At 29.9% G+C, this 15,452-nt stretch overlaps 1 protein-coding gene across 1 annotated transcript; it reads left to right on the top strand.

The window, feature by feature from the left end:
* The first annotated feature begins 1,790 nt into the window (after positions 1–1,790).
* PH4alphaSG2 (prolyl-4-hydroxylase-alpha SG2) lies at positions 1,791–14,776 on the top strand. Its single transcript, XM_065501377.1, has 9 exons — positions 1,791–1,800; positions 1,953–2,051; positions 2,363–2,480; positions 8,331–8,485; positions 8,655–8,799; positions 13,291–14,036; positions 14,075–14,157; positions 14,471–14,636; positions 14,700–14,776. The coding sequence occupies exons 1-9, from the start codon at positions 1,791–1,793 to the stop codon at positions 14,774–14,776; spliced, it is 1,599 nt and encodes a 532-aa protein (XP_065357449.1).
* The last annotated feature ends 676 nt before the right edge of the window (positions 14,777–15,452 follow it).

Raw genomic sequence — 15,452 nt, 5'->3', positions numbered from 1 at the left:
ACTTAGAAGTAGCTCAGGCGGCTCAATAACTGATGGCAGAATAACTTTACCATTCGAACAGCACATTCCCGGGTATTCCTTAGGAAACTTTAAAACGCTGCAATGTAAGCAATGTTTGTTCATACCGCCAATCAGTACGTCCTTGTGATTCCTGCAGTCAGCCATAAAATGGCAACTTTGAATCGAGTCTTTCTCTTTATCGAGCCATTCGGGAGCGATTGGCTTCTAGTCTTTCGATATGATGTTGAGGTGTCTATGTAACACTCGATGAAGGCGCACTGCCACGCATTTGCTGAAGCCGTGCTTCGCGTTATCTTCCCGTTTCTGCGGCTCTAGACGTAGATGCCCTTCGAATAAAAATTTTATTTTTTATTAAATGTGGAATTCGGAGAGTTATTATAAATATTATTTTTTTTTTTAATAGAAATCATATGGAAACTTCTTATTCATGCACCTAATATGCAAGACAAGGATATTCGATCAGCCACATGCAAATCTTGACCCGGAACATACCAGAACATACATTTCATCATTCATGATACAAAAGGTTTATTTGTTTAAAAATTTTACCTACATTTTTTCGCTCGTTCTTTCGCTTTAAAGTTCTTTACCGAATTGCGATCAGGAACTTTAGGCGACTTTAACCCAGCATTAACTTTTACTCTACCTACAAAAAAAAAACAGAGCATTTAACTTTATGAGCTGTTTATCTGATAGAATTGTTCGGTGCTCTTGGAAAGAGTTGTTCGACTTCTTTTGCCTTACAAATATCTGTTAGACCTTTTTTTCTTCCTGAAGTAGGTTTTATTTCAATATTCAAGTCCTCCTTATACTGTTTAATGGCTTGTGTAACAGTGTGCCAATGAATCTTCAGATCTCTTGCTATTTTTTTGAAAGTCCCATATTGGATTTTTTGAAAATTTTTAATTATTTTTTCACGTACTTTTTTTCGGTGACCATTTTGACCGAAATAGAAATTGTCAATGAATGATTAAAGATAACGTAATTAAAAAAATAATAATTTGTTGGACCAAGGATAAGTTTTGGCTGGAAAAGTGTATATACGTTTTTTTGATTCACTCTTTATGGGATTTCGTTCTCGTATCATAAACATTAGTGTTTACGGACTAAATTGTACCTTTCCTTATAATATCGTTTCCAAGAAATTATATTTTGTCTTTGAAATGAAATGCGTCTATCTAACGCTTTTTAAGAGCTAACTGGTAAAAATTCGACTTTCGCGAAAAGCAAAATTTAATACGAACTTCACTTCTGGAAATAGGAGAAAGGTAAAACAAGCACCTTAATATACACCTATTAGGTTATAACAAATCCATTATCTTATTATTTCTAAGTTATGCAGATGGTAAGTAAATAGAAGTTACTGAAAAGTATGTTACTCACTAATGACTATCATTACCAAGTTTTAGCTGCAAAAACATATGCTGTAAAAATAATGTAACAAATACAGACTTGTCTCATTATTTACCCAAAACCAATATCATAAATTTCATTACCAATTTCCAATTTAACAAATATAAGGCAATGAAAATTAATCTTAAAAGAAGAAAAAATTTATTTTAATGACATTTGCCACTTACTCTCACACTCTTAACACTAAAACTGAAAATTAAATAAGTTTTTAATTGAAACACTCAAATACTCTTAGCACAATATTTATACAGCAGGTTGAATTGTACACAAATATTCGTACGTACATACTTTCATTGTGTATCAAATTTCCAGAAGACGAGATGAAAAAATCAACCTCATTTTTCATTTCCTCTAACATGTACAGATGTATGTAGTTGTTGTTAGTTAACACAACATATTTTGAATACAACACACTCAAAACCATGTACCAAAAATTCATGATAGATCTCATAAAAATGAAAATGAAAAAAAAGACAAAATAGAGAGGTATAATGAAATTTCAATAGATTCAATTTTAGTTACCAAAATAACATCATACGAGTACAATCAACACAAAACACTAGAGCTGAGGTCGATATTAAATAATCAGTCCAGTCGACCATCCACTTTTGTGGCAACCAGAAAGCAATAGTAGCCTGCTGACATTTATTTAAACCACAATTTCCATTCTTTGTCTTCATACAAAACTCCACCCAGCATATAAGTACTAGTTAGTGTCGTACATAGTCATCCAGTGAAAAGGAAAAACTTTTTAAACCATTTCTAATTATCGTTAGAACATAGAAAACAACAGCATCAACAAGAACTTTTAATATGAGGCTAAATACAGCAGAAAGAAAGCCAAGACCAAGATTATTAATACCATTATCGTATTTTTGTTGCCTGTGGTTGATGTTCTCCTTCTCCCGTTGCTGTCTCATGGCCAATGGTGAGTTCTATTCATCTGTGGATAGTTTGAAAATATTGGGCAACATGGAAGCCACACTCATACAAAACTATAGACAATATTTGAAGCTACAAAAACGGGATATAGACAATGTTCAAAGGTAAATATATATATATTTAGATACATAAGAACAACAACAAAGAATTACTTTTAAAACCAGGATATATTGTAACTGAAAAGTAGCTAAAAGTTTCTTCTCCTTTACACTTTAGCTGGCTATAGCAACATTAAAACATAACAGCCACAGCACAAAACTGAAACTGAAAATTGAATTAAAAATATTTTTACACACCATTGATTATAACCATTGACCTAAAACCCCAATACAAACATTGAGCAATAAAGCACAAAAAAAACAGCAACGCTCTGTATATAATACAGGATAAAACAAGTAAGAAGGTATAGTAGGTTAAGTCCTACCATATAATACCCTACACTGATGAGTAATTTTAGGAAATGGTCCTTATATGACAGTTACGACCAATAGAGTGCTCCAAAAAAATAAAATTGCGAATTTTGACCGTCCCCCCTCTAGAATTGTTCTATGTAGAAACACGTTGTCTAAAATATTAGGATGATAGGATAACGTTAACTGGTGGCACAACGACGCTGAAGTTTTGAGGTGCATTTACAAGGGGAAAAATGCAATTTTTTCAGTTTTTGTAAAAATTTTGCCACGTAATTGTCGTTATAATAAGATATAAAAGACAAAAATTGATTAAACCATGTTAAAGTTATTAAGAAATCGCCAGGCTATTAACATGTCTCAGGTCACTAAAACAAGAAATTTATGAACAAAATTAACATATTCTGAGAAATATTAAAATAAAAGCTTATTTTTACTTAAAATATATCCATATTTACTTGTATATGAGTTTTTGTCCTCGTAGGATATTTAATTTTTTTAACGGCAGTTTCAAAACTCCAATTTTAAATTTTTAAAAATTTTGTTAAACAAATTTCAGAATTTGCTGATCATCACATTGGGATTTATTAAGAACATAATAGGGAATAAAAATATGGAAAAAGTATGACAATACCTCCCATAGTTTTTCCGTACCTGCGATTTAAATTTTGCGATTTTCGAGAAAAACTAATTTTTTGGCCATATTTTGGCGAATGGGCCGAATTTCCTTACTGTCATGATTTTTAAATAAAAGCTATTCAGAATATTATAGTCTGGGTAATTATATAGTCTGGAGTTTTACTAAAAGCGGAAAATTTGAACCCTTAAATCGTGATGGAATTTGGAAATGGAAAGATAGCGAAATGTTATATATTTTTGGGCCGATATAAAACTCATTTTTGTTAAATTTGATTTGGATTCCATAATTTTTATGAGCTATGACTATGAAGCGATCGTCATAAAATTAGTTAGGTTTTGTATACTGGAAGCTGTCCCAAGCCTTTCATCTAGTATAGCTCACTTGGGTCCATTGTTTCCTTTGTGTTACCTGAGGAAATGGAAGATAAAGGAAAGAAGAAAGAAAAGTAAAAGAAGAGGGAAATCTGTAAGTTGAGTAAGATTAGAGTTAGCAAGAGAAAATTTAGATATATCATGAATTAAAATAGCGACAGTTACTGGGTCATTATGAGTTTCAATTTGCATGCTCGTTATTATTAACCACCTGCTTTCCCTAATAAAGGTGTCTATGAACCTTAATTCCATCCCAGATAATTCGTAGAGATTACTAAAGGATCGCTCGCCTAAAAGAATGGCACGCGGATCAAGATGGTCTCTTCCACCTCCTCATTCTGACAACTCCTGAAAATCGCGGTGAGGCAGCCCAAGACTTGCAGCATGGGTACCGAAAGTGGAATACCTGGTGATGATCGCCACCATATTGCTAAGTCGTATTCGTTGTTGAATAAAAAAAGAGGGAAATAAATCTGTAAATATGACAAAAAAAGCTTTTTATTGAATTTTGCATAGATACAAATTTTTCAAATTGAAATAAAATTTTAATTTATGAATATTTTTTAATGAAATTTTACAGTTATGTAGATTTTTCTATCTAAAATGGAAAAATAAAAACAAATTTTAAAATTTGTTATCAAGTATCCCGCAATTCCCAAAAAAATCTTGAAAAATCCCAAAAATGGGATTTTTTTGTTTTTTGGCTATAATATCCATAATAGAGGCGGGTTATCGGAACCCTTTACAAGATAATTAAGAACTTATTGGGCCATATAAAATAGGTTACTATATTTTGATATCGAGTATGCGATTTGAGAATTTTTGCCCTAAAGTTGAATTTTACATAAAAAATATGCATTTTTAGAATCCCGTCGGTATCAAAAATTATAAATGATTTTTTTCATTTAAAATATTTAGCGTAAAGTTAGCTTTTCAAAAAGTACAAATTCATTATACATCCTCTTAGAAAATTTTTAGATAACTTAAAAAGAATAAAAGTACTTTTTTCCCAAAAAAATTTCGAAAAATCGCCTTTTTAATCTTTTTATATTCAAATGCATGTAACTTTGGACTCAGTTACGATTTTTAAACACTTCTTTCTGTAAAATCGGGGAATATTTGGAACCGCGGTTACCAAAAAAAATGATGTAGGGTGGGTAAAAATGTTGAAAATTAAATTTTCAAATGCTAATATCTCCTAAGCTATAAGATATAATTGATGTAGTGCTCGACGAAGAGATTCTGTATGTGTAATTTTTTTAAACCGGAACACAAACGAAGAAATAGTGCAATTTCATTAAAATCGGAGTAAGGGTTTAGAAGTTACAGATTTATTTCCCTCTTTTTTTATTCTCATACCACTGTGTGACATGAATTTCGTATATATAAAACTTATTTGGAGCGAAATTTGTGTAAATACCTATATAAATTAAACATTTATGAACGATAAAGTCCAATTTCGGGAGGATATTTGTATGGGGGCTAGGTGAAAGCCATTTTCAATAAGGTGGGTATTAGGTTAATATTTTTGGGTGTTACAAGCATCTGCACATACGCATTATACCCTCCCCACTATGGTGGTGTAGGGTATAAAAATAGACTGAAATAAATCTGTAACTCCTAAACCTTTAATTAATTTGCCATGTAAAAAACATAAGGTAGACATGTTATATATCATTGGATAGGGAATTTTGTGTATTTTTCAAAATTGACAATTAAAAGATTCATGGAATACTTTTCTTATTTGTGAGTATTTTTTAATGAAATTTTACAGTTGTATAGAATTTTCTATTGAAAAAATAGAAACAAATTTTGAAATTTGTAATCAGGAATCCCAAAAATGTTTTTTTTTTAGTTTTTAGGCTATAATATCCATACCAGGGGAGGGGTTATCGGAAAAACTAGCGAAAAAACTAATTTTTAACTAATTTAACTAATTTTTGAATATAACTTTGTAATCAATCACGATTTTTAAACAGATCTTTTTTTTAAATATACATTTGTTGTTAGTGCAATAAAATAAAAATGGAGAAAATCGGAAAATATTTGGACCCGCTGTTATCAAAAAAGTAGTTTTCAAATGCAAATATCTCCTAAGTTATAAAAGATAATTGATAGCTACGGTTTTTTGTAGTGCTCAACGAGGAAGTTTTATATATGTATTTTTTTTTTTTTGGAAATCCGAGCACAGACGAAGAAATAGGATCGTTTTAACAATTGAAGATATCCGAGGTGTACTACTTCGGGGACCCCTGGACGCACACCTTGTAGGCCAATGCTGTCAAGTTTCAAAAATTAAACTCAACAAATCAAATTTCATTCATATCGGACTAAAGGTTCAGAAGTTACAGATTTATTTCCGTCTAATTTTTTTTCTATACCACTGTGCGACTAGCGTTTACATTCCATCGCAGGCCATATCATCCTCGTAATGTACAGGTGGATTCATTCCCCCAACCTAGTTTGGGCAAGTTCATAATATTCGTTATTTATCCGCTGTTTACAAGTCTACAGCGTAATGCCACATAGGAAGTCAATTTCATCTTCCGACATCGAGGAAAATATTATCAGCAATGCAATTGCCTTCGTTATCCTTGTTTCCACGTACCCAAGTGAGTACAACTGTTGAATGTCTCGCCATCTCATTTAAGGATGCCCTGCATTCCTGGACTTTCAACACATATCACTGATTGGACGCTCTCCTAATGGCCGATACCTCGCCCTGAAGAATACTAGATCCATTTGGGAGCCTAAATGACATTCTTATCCCAAATTCTGGACATCTCTGCCTACTCTATCCAATTTTTTAGACCCATCCGTATAAACGGATAGCCCCATTAAACGAAGAGAGGGACCATACTTCAATTGCATAAAAATTAGACTAAAATTTATATTAACAAAGTTCTTTTTTCTGTTAATCTTAATCTTAAATGATTACGACACCTTAAACGGACGTTTTTTGCAATACATTTCAATTATTAAAATTAAAAACTTGTATTTTTATAATTCAGAATTATTTATAGAATATCGGTAATGATATTTAGAGGTAACGTTATTAGTGGTGACGGTAGCTTAGCGGTAACGATAGCCAACCTTGTGTGTAACAAATAAAATGTTAAACTTAATGTTACCCCTACCTACCTAAACATTGATTAAATGTAAAACATCCTTTTGTCAACCAATATAGAGATTGTTTTTTATTTATTTTCTATCACAACAATTCTAACCTATTGTCTTTATATTAGGGTGATCGATTCTTCGACATTTTTTAGAAACCGGTTTTCGGTTTCTTCTAAAAATTTTAATATAATATAAACCGGTTTCGGTTTTTTTATAATAACCGGTTAACCGGTTTTTTGGAAAAATATTAAAACGCCTAGAAATAAGAAGAAAAAAAGTTTTATTTATTAAAATAATAGTGATTAAAACAATTTTGAATACTTATTTTATCCTTCTCAATGTCTTCGGTTCAAATTTGACCCATTTTGAAATTAATATTTAATTATTTCTAAAAGTGAGTGATATTTTTGTTTTTAGAAAAACAAATTGGCAAAAAAATATCTATAAACTAGTTTGGACTTAAAGGTCTTTTGTTACGTACAATTAAGTTACATTTTTTCAGAGCTTTGGTAGCACTACAATATATCTCTTCATCATACTTGCGGAACTACTGTTTTTCTTATCCTTCATAAGGTCTTCGGGTAAAATGTTACCCATTTTGAAATTAAAAATGTACTCCTTTTTTTAAAAAAGTAGTATTTCTACTCCTTTTTTTACAAAAAAGTAATATTTCTACTCCTTTTTTACAAAAAAGTAGTATTTCTACGGTTTTTTTTTAAAAAAAGTAGTATTTCCACTCCTTTTTTTTTAAAAAATCAGTATTTCTAATCCTTTTTTTTTAAAAAAAGTAGTATTTCTACCCATTTTTTTTAAAAGTAGTATTTCTACTCCTTTTTTTAAAAAAGTATGTAGTATTTCTACTACTTTTGTTTTAAAAAAAAGTAGTATTTCTACTACTTTTTTTTAAAAAATAGTAATATTTCTACTCCTTTTTTTTAAAAAGTAGTTTCTACTCCTTTTTTAAAAAAAGTAGTATTTCTACTTCTTTTTTGAATGACTTTAATTTAATTTCAAATGTCAACAACTACGTTAGATTTTTTAAAAACAAAAATCTATTTTCCATTTGGGTCAAATTTGACCCGAAGATCGTTAACATCCGTAAATTTGAAGACCTTATGAAGGTAAAATTTGTTTTAATTTTTTTTTGGATTTTGAATATTTTTTAAAGTTCTTAATACACTAAAATTCATAAAAATACACTTTTAGAAAAAATATTAAAAATTTGAGCTTTTCAAAAAACCGAAACCGACCTTGGCAAAAAAACCGGTTATAACCGGTTATTAAAAACCGTACTTTATATACATATTATTTACATACAAACCTACAATCTCGTATCATATATCCGTTCAAACTTATTTCTGTTTATTTTTTTTGTTCACAATTTATTTTTGTACAAAACAACTCCCACTCTAGATTTATAAAAGAGGTTAAATTTCATCATGAGCTGGCTAAAGAGGATGTTGCCGATTATATAGGAAATCCCACCAATGCTTTTACGTTAATCAAACGCATGGTTAGCGATTGGAAGGAGTTGTTTGAATTTCTCAAATTTCGTGATGTTAAAACGGGTGAGTTTTATGGAGATACTAATTTGTATCTATGTGTGTGTTTCAACAGTCACACATACATACATTTTATTTAATATTTATGTATATTTACATAGACAGATAGCAAGCATATTTTATTAATTAAATACATAAATGTATTAACGTTAGTTATACTTAATCATATTTATAGATATTGAGGAATCATTGACCCAATTTGAAAATGATTTTCAACTACCGGATGAAGGTGAATTGAAAGGTGCCATCAGGGGTTTGAGGCGATTACAATCTATTTATAAATTAAATGCTGAAGATATGGCCAGAGGGGATAAATATGGGTGAGTTTAAATATTGATGAAAAATATAATATATCGTCACCTAAAATGCAAAACAACGTATTATCAAAAAATTCGAAATTGATTTTATTATTGATTACGATTCACTACATCATATTAAGTACATACACAATTTTAGTATAAATAACCAAGTTCTAACCAAAATTAAAAATAAAGTATCATCAAGTAGGTGATTTTCTCAAACAAAACAAGGTAGTTTCAAAAAAGTTAAAAAAAAGTATATAAATAAATATCTATTACTGCATTAATTTATTTAAGTTTTTATTTTTTCACACAAATTTGTAATGATGATACTTTTATTTTTGGTTTTAGAAAACAACAATTCAAAATAACGTAAGACGCATAACATGCGTGTACTTTGAAAAAAACTAGCTTTTTTATAAAATATATTTCTAGTTTTAATGTAAATCATATTTGAAAATTTTGTTACAATATCTCAAGTAGTTTTCATTTTATACCATTTTTAGCTTCTCCTATAAACTTATGAAAAGTGATGTTACATTATTTTACATTAGATCTGAGCTTAAAAAATATATTTGCTTTAATTTTTTTAAAAATTTAACTATTTATGTAATATTTTTTTTTTAACTTTTGTCACAAGTCATATATTCTAGAGAAAACTATGTTTCTAACAGGGTATAAACATGAACCATACTTTACCCGCAATTCTGTGTATATAATAATTGTTTACATAATATTTACTACACCCTACACCGAGTACATCATTATAAACAGTTTTTTTTTAATTTTTGGGCCTTATATGGGAGCTATGACTTATAAATTTGGTGACATGATTTGCGTATATAAGAAACATATTTCTGTTGAATTTTGTTTGGATACTAATATATTTCAGAAATAATTTCAAGTGCCCCATATGAAAAAGTTATTTCATTGTTCTGAATAAATCACAATTTTTGAAGTTTCCAGAAACAAAAATTGATTTCTTGAAAATAAGCAAAAACTAGCAGAAAGTTATTGATGATTCGTATGCACAAAATATCACTGTAATTTTGTGCGATTTTGGTTCATTGAAATCGGTTGAAATTTTGTAAGTTATATACTATTTTTTTTTATAAAAAGTTGAAATCACTAATTTTAGGTTATGAAACTTTTTTTATGTAATTTTTTATTTCCATAATTATTATTGAATATGTCACTATTGAAAATTTAAATACCATCGTCATTAATATCCATTACTAATAGATTTAAAAAGTCTTTTTATTTTCGTCTAACATGTGACTCAAATAAAACGAAAAACTGCACTACGTGTTTCAGTTTACAACTGCACTTAAAACATTGAACTTTCTCACTTCATATAATAACGGTTAATTGAAGTTTGTAAAAACAAATTATTTTGTTTGTTTATCTGAAGTGTTTGCTACTATATCTGACCAACAAATATAGGAAAATAAGTTTTGAATTTTGGCCAAAAAATGTGGTTCCCAGACCTATGTGCACTGATCCGATTCTTATCATCACCCAAAACTACAGTTCTAAAATAACTATATCTTTGGTATGTGAGATTTCACGCCCAGCGTAAAGATCACACCTATTTGCACTCTAAATATTGTTACGTTTTAACCTTTTCAAAACGTTGGTTTATTTCATTTAAATAAACCGGATACGTTTGATTGCAAATAAAAGCCGTTTAGTAGTTTAAAAATTGTAACAACTCTTTATTTATTTAAAATGTACAACAACCACAGAATTTAATAGTCACTCAATGTTTTTTATACACGTTTATAAATTCGCAGAAATACAGACAAACTTTATAATGTACACGAATTCACTTGAAAAATACAGCACACTTTAAGGCACTCAGTTGGTGTTTATTGCGTCTCTGATAAAACTGACTCACGACTGCAACCTCTGCCACTATTTATAACACTGCCATCTGCACTCTAGATTGTTCTTTAACTGTCAAAGCTCGTACATTCGAATATACGAGTCGCGTTGCCATACCCACGATCAACGATCAACTCAAAGCATTTATTTAATATTAATAATGCCTACATATATGTTACAGTTTGAGAGGCACTGCTGGTTGAAAGCATTATGCAACTCTAAATCAGCCGTTAAAATCGTTATATTTGAATTCAAGTACAATTTCGTAACAATATGTACAATGGTAGAAAAATTTATTTACTTTATTAATTTATTTACATTGTATGGATGGGGTCACGTCATCTGTTCCGGTTTTTATTTAAAAAATGGATACTACCAAAAATTTAAAAAAAGTTTGAAAACTCAAATCAAATCTCCCTTATTTTTAGTGAAGCAGCAGCTGTCATCAAAGTAACATAAACAAAGTTTTAAGACTCTCTCTAATACAGTTCTTTATGATCCCGCCCACTTTTCTGATCCCATCCATATTTTAATATATTTAATATGGAAACTTTAACTGTTATAGTTTTCTATATATTGTATAATAACTATATAATATACATATATGGGAGATGCCATGATCACTAATCCGATTCCGCTTATTTACAACCAAGCTACGTATTAGCTTATTACAACAAAATTATTCGGACTATGTATGATGACTTTCGAGATTATAGTTCTCTAGAGATTCGTAATTAACTATATTGTTCCGACACGGCCATTTTTAAACATACTTCGTGCAGTGATATGAAATTGATTTGTACAAAGTTTAAAGAATTTCGCAATTATAGTTGTACCGATATTCCAAAATTACCATTTACTCTGTATGGGAGGTGCCATGCCTACTAATTTGTATGGGAGGTGAAATTGCTACTTTGACTTTAAAAAAATAAGTTTAATATAGAAATAAATCATGAGGAATAATTTCACGGCGATCGTTTCATAATTATGATTGATTATAGTTACCATACCACTTCTGAATCACTTTAACGAGCATAAAACTATTAAACATAAAATTCAATAGAAATAACTTCCATATAGACATAAATCAAACGACCTAATTTGACGACGATAGCTACATAATTCATCATAGCTCCCATATATGGCTCAATTTCGAGAATCACCCATGAAAATAAATTGTTGAAATTTTAAAAGAAAAATGTTCGGGCTTGACCGACTAGAGTTTCTTACTTGTTATACCCTACTCCACCATAGTGGGGAGGGTATATTGGGTTAGTGTTGATGTTTATAGCATGTCAAAATATTGTTCCAACAACCACCTTAAAGTATACTAATCTGCTCATGATCACTTTCTGAGCCGATTTAGCGATGTCCGTCCATGTAAACCTTGTAATCAAACTACAGGTTGCAATTTGAAAGATAATTCGACATTTCTACAAGCTCTTCTATTGCCCAAAGCACGAAGCCTATTGAATTTGGTTTATCGATTGCCCTATCTGAAAATAGTTAAGCTCTCATAAATATCTTAGTTGTATTGGTATCCAAACCAAATTCTGCAGAAATAAGTTTTATATAAGTCAAACTCGCCTCTCCAAATTTTGGTCCACAATTAGTCATAGCTACCATATTCTTCCATATACTTCCGAAAATAACTTTAACTAGCATAAATCTTTTAAAAATATTAAAACTCAACACAAATAATTTATATATTGTTACGTTTTAACCTTTTCAAAACGCTGGTTTATTTCCTAAATAAACCGGATACTTTTGATTGCAAATAAAAGCCGTTTAGTAGTTTGAAAATGGTAACAACTCTTTATTTATTCAAATGTACAACAACGACAGAATTAAACAGTCACTCAATGTTTTTTATACACGTTTATAAATTCTCAGAAATACAGACACAATTTATAATGTACACGAATTTACTTGAAAAACACAACACACTTTAAGGCACTAGTTGATGTTTATTCGAAAAGCGTCTCTGATAAACTCTCTAATGACTGCAACCTCTGCCACTCTTTATAACACTGCCATCTGCACTCTAGATTGCTCTTTAACTGTCAAAGTTCGAATATTCTAGATCATAAGCCATCTGTGGTGTACTTTCTACAATGTTCTTTAACTGAATATTCGAATTCAAACAGCGTTGCCAACTTACGATCAATGGTCAACTGAAAGCTTTTATTTAATAATGCCCACAGATATGTTACAGTTTTCTATTACAGCAATGTTATTTGAAAGCACTATGCTACTTTTAAATCAGCCCTTAAAATCGTTACATTTGAATTCAAGTACAATTTCGCAACAATATATACAAAAGTCATGTCACTAAATTTTATAAAGATCGGTTCATAATAATTTATAGCTCCCATATAATTCCCACCTCCGAAAATCAAATAAAATTCAACACAAATAGGTTTTACATATACAGAAGTCAAGTCACCTAATTTGTTTGCGATTGGTCCAAAATTAGATTGGTATAGGTTATCATATGGTCGGGATAGACCATAGATAGACTTTCTTACTTGTTTTTATATATAAAAAAGAAAATTAAATACAATTTTCAATATAAATATAAGCTTAAAATAATATTTGAACATTTTTGATGAAATTTTTGAATTTCAGAACCTCTCTTAACTGGCGAGATTGTTTCGAAATTGGTACCACTTTATTAGACGATACCAGTTTTAAGCTAGCCATCGACTGGTTAGAATTGTCTCTTCTAACATTACAAGACAGTGAAGAATCCATTGAAATGAAATCCGCCTATATCGCTCACATCAAAGAATATTTGGCTTTCGCCTATCAAGGTATTGGTGAATCGGACATAGCTATAGAACATTTAGATGACATATTGGAGAATGATGCCGATGCCAGCGTTAAACTAACAAGAAATCTTCTACTAAACTCAGAAACTGATATTAATGAGCATAATGAGAAATCGATTGATAATAATTATGCTCGACTTTGTCGAGGAGAAATTCTTAGAAAATTGCAGCCACTCAGCTGTAAATTAGATTCAAAATTACATGCGTTCTTTAAGTTATCTCCCTTACAAGTTGAACCTTTACTCTTAAAACCACCAGTAACTTTGTATCATAACCTTTTAAATGATGAACAAATTTCAAAATTATTAAAAGAAACGCGCAACAGAATGCAAAGGTCTCAAGTGGTGAGAGGTAATGGTAGTATTGCCATAGAAACTCGGGTGAGTCAACAAACCTGGGTCAATCCAAAAACATCAGTAATAGCTAATATGATGTACAAAATTGTGGGCGCCATAACCGGTTTTGATATGGAAAATACCGAAACCATGCAAGTGGCTAATTATGGCATTGGAGGTCAATATGAGGCTCATTGCGATTATCTGGGTGTAAGTTTTACATATTTTTATCAAGAACATTTTAAGAAATTTATAATTTTTATTATTTATTTAAGCTTGATTATAAAACTAATTATCATGGAGATCGTATAGCAACAAATATGTTTTATGTAAGTTTTGTTATTTAAAAAAAAATGGAAAATAAATTTAAAAATATGTACTTAGCAAAAACTTGGTAATGATTTACAATTTGTGGAAAAGATATTAATAAACATCGGCTACTATTTGTAAGTGTTTAAATAATAAGACAAAATGCTAATGAGTAAGTAGTGAATATTCACTATATTATCATTTTAAATCATTATTTTGTAATAAAAGTTTTTGCTGAGTATTTTGATCTAAACACGATTTTGGTCATTTTTAAATTCTCTCTCGCATTATAAACAATTTCTTTGAGAATTGCTTCCAATTACATTCTTCTAGCTTGCCGATGTTGAAGAAGGCGGTCACACTGTGTTTCCTTATTTAGATGTTTATTCTAAACCGATTAAAGGTGCCATGGTCATGTGGTACAATTTACATAAATCCTTGCATGAAGATCCAAGAACATTACATGCCGGTTGCCCTGTTTTAAAGGGCAGCAAAAAAAGTAAGTTTACCTAAATTCCCCCTATATATTTTTAAATAAATACTAATTTGTTTATTTCAATAGTCGCTAATATTTGGACCCATTCCGGTTATCAGGAGTTCCGAAGACCTTGTGGCTTGGAAAATGATAGTCATGAATAGAAGATTTAAAATTTTTAATCAAATATTTTCAAGATTAAAATATATGTACTTATAAATCAAAAAAAAATATTTAAATATCAACCACTCACTTTTAGAAAAAATTTTATTTTAATTTCAAAATTGGACAAATTTGACCCAATGACCCTATGAAGGTTAAATAAGCTTATAATAAGTATCATAGAGAATTATACATAGAGACGAGACACCTCCGATTTGTCAAATACAAATACAACAAATCATATGTTTGATACAAAATCAAAATACATTGACTAGCATGTATTTTGTTGTTGCAAGAGTTAAGTTTTTGACAACAGACTTTGGATTTTGACAATTACGTCTCGTCTCTATGTTACCCTATGATAAGTATGCTTATACAAAGTTGTAGGAAATCTCTTGTGATAAGCTTATTCTACAATTTAGTTACATTTTGCTTATGAAGGGGTTTGTTGGGTGATATTGATGTACATAGTTTTCGTTATATTCTTTTGCAAACGAAAGAAATAATACCAAAAAAAAGCTTTTTGTTTAATGGAAATTATAAATGCATAAATAAATAATTAGAATAAAATGTAATGTTGTTTAAAAGTAAAAAATTAAAAAAAAAACTTTATTAAAATCAAAAAATAAATGTTAGCCAAAAATGGAATGTAATGTTGTTTTATAGTTTTAAGTATTT

Source organism: Calliphora vicina, chromosome 1 (assembly GCF_958450345.1).
Source record: "Calliphora vicina chromosome 1, idCalVici1.1, whole genome shotgun sequence".
Lineage (NCBI taxonomy): Eukaryota > Metazoa > Arthropoda > Insecta > Diptera > Calliphoridae > Calliphora > Calliphora vicina.
The sequence above is the reverse complement of the archived record's forward strand: the minus strand, read 5'-3'. Positions and strand labels throughout refer to the sequence as shown.

Bases quoted from the DNA above. Each gene is read 5' to 3' on its own strand.
- PH4alphaSG2 (XM_065501377.1), top strand. The intron at 8,800-13,290 runs GTGAGTTTAAAT...TTTGAATTTCAG, and splicing joins GCCAGAGGGGATAAATATGG to AACCTCTCTTAACTGGCGAG. The intron at 14,158-14,470 runs GTAAGTTTTGTT...ACATTCTTCTAG, and splicing joins TAGCAACAAATATGTTTTAT to CTTGCCGATGTTGAAGAAGG.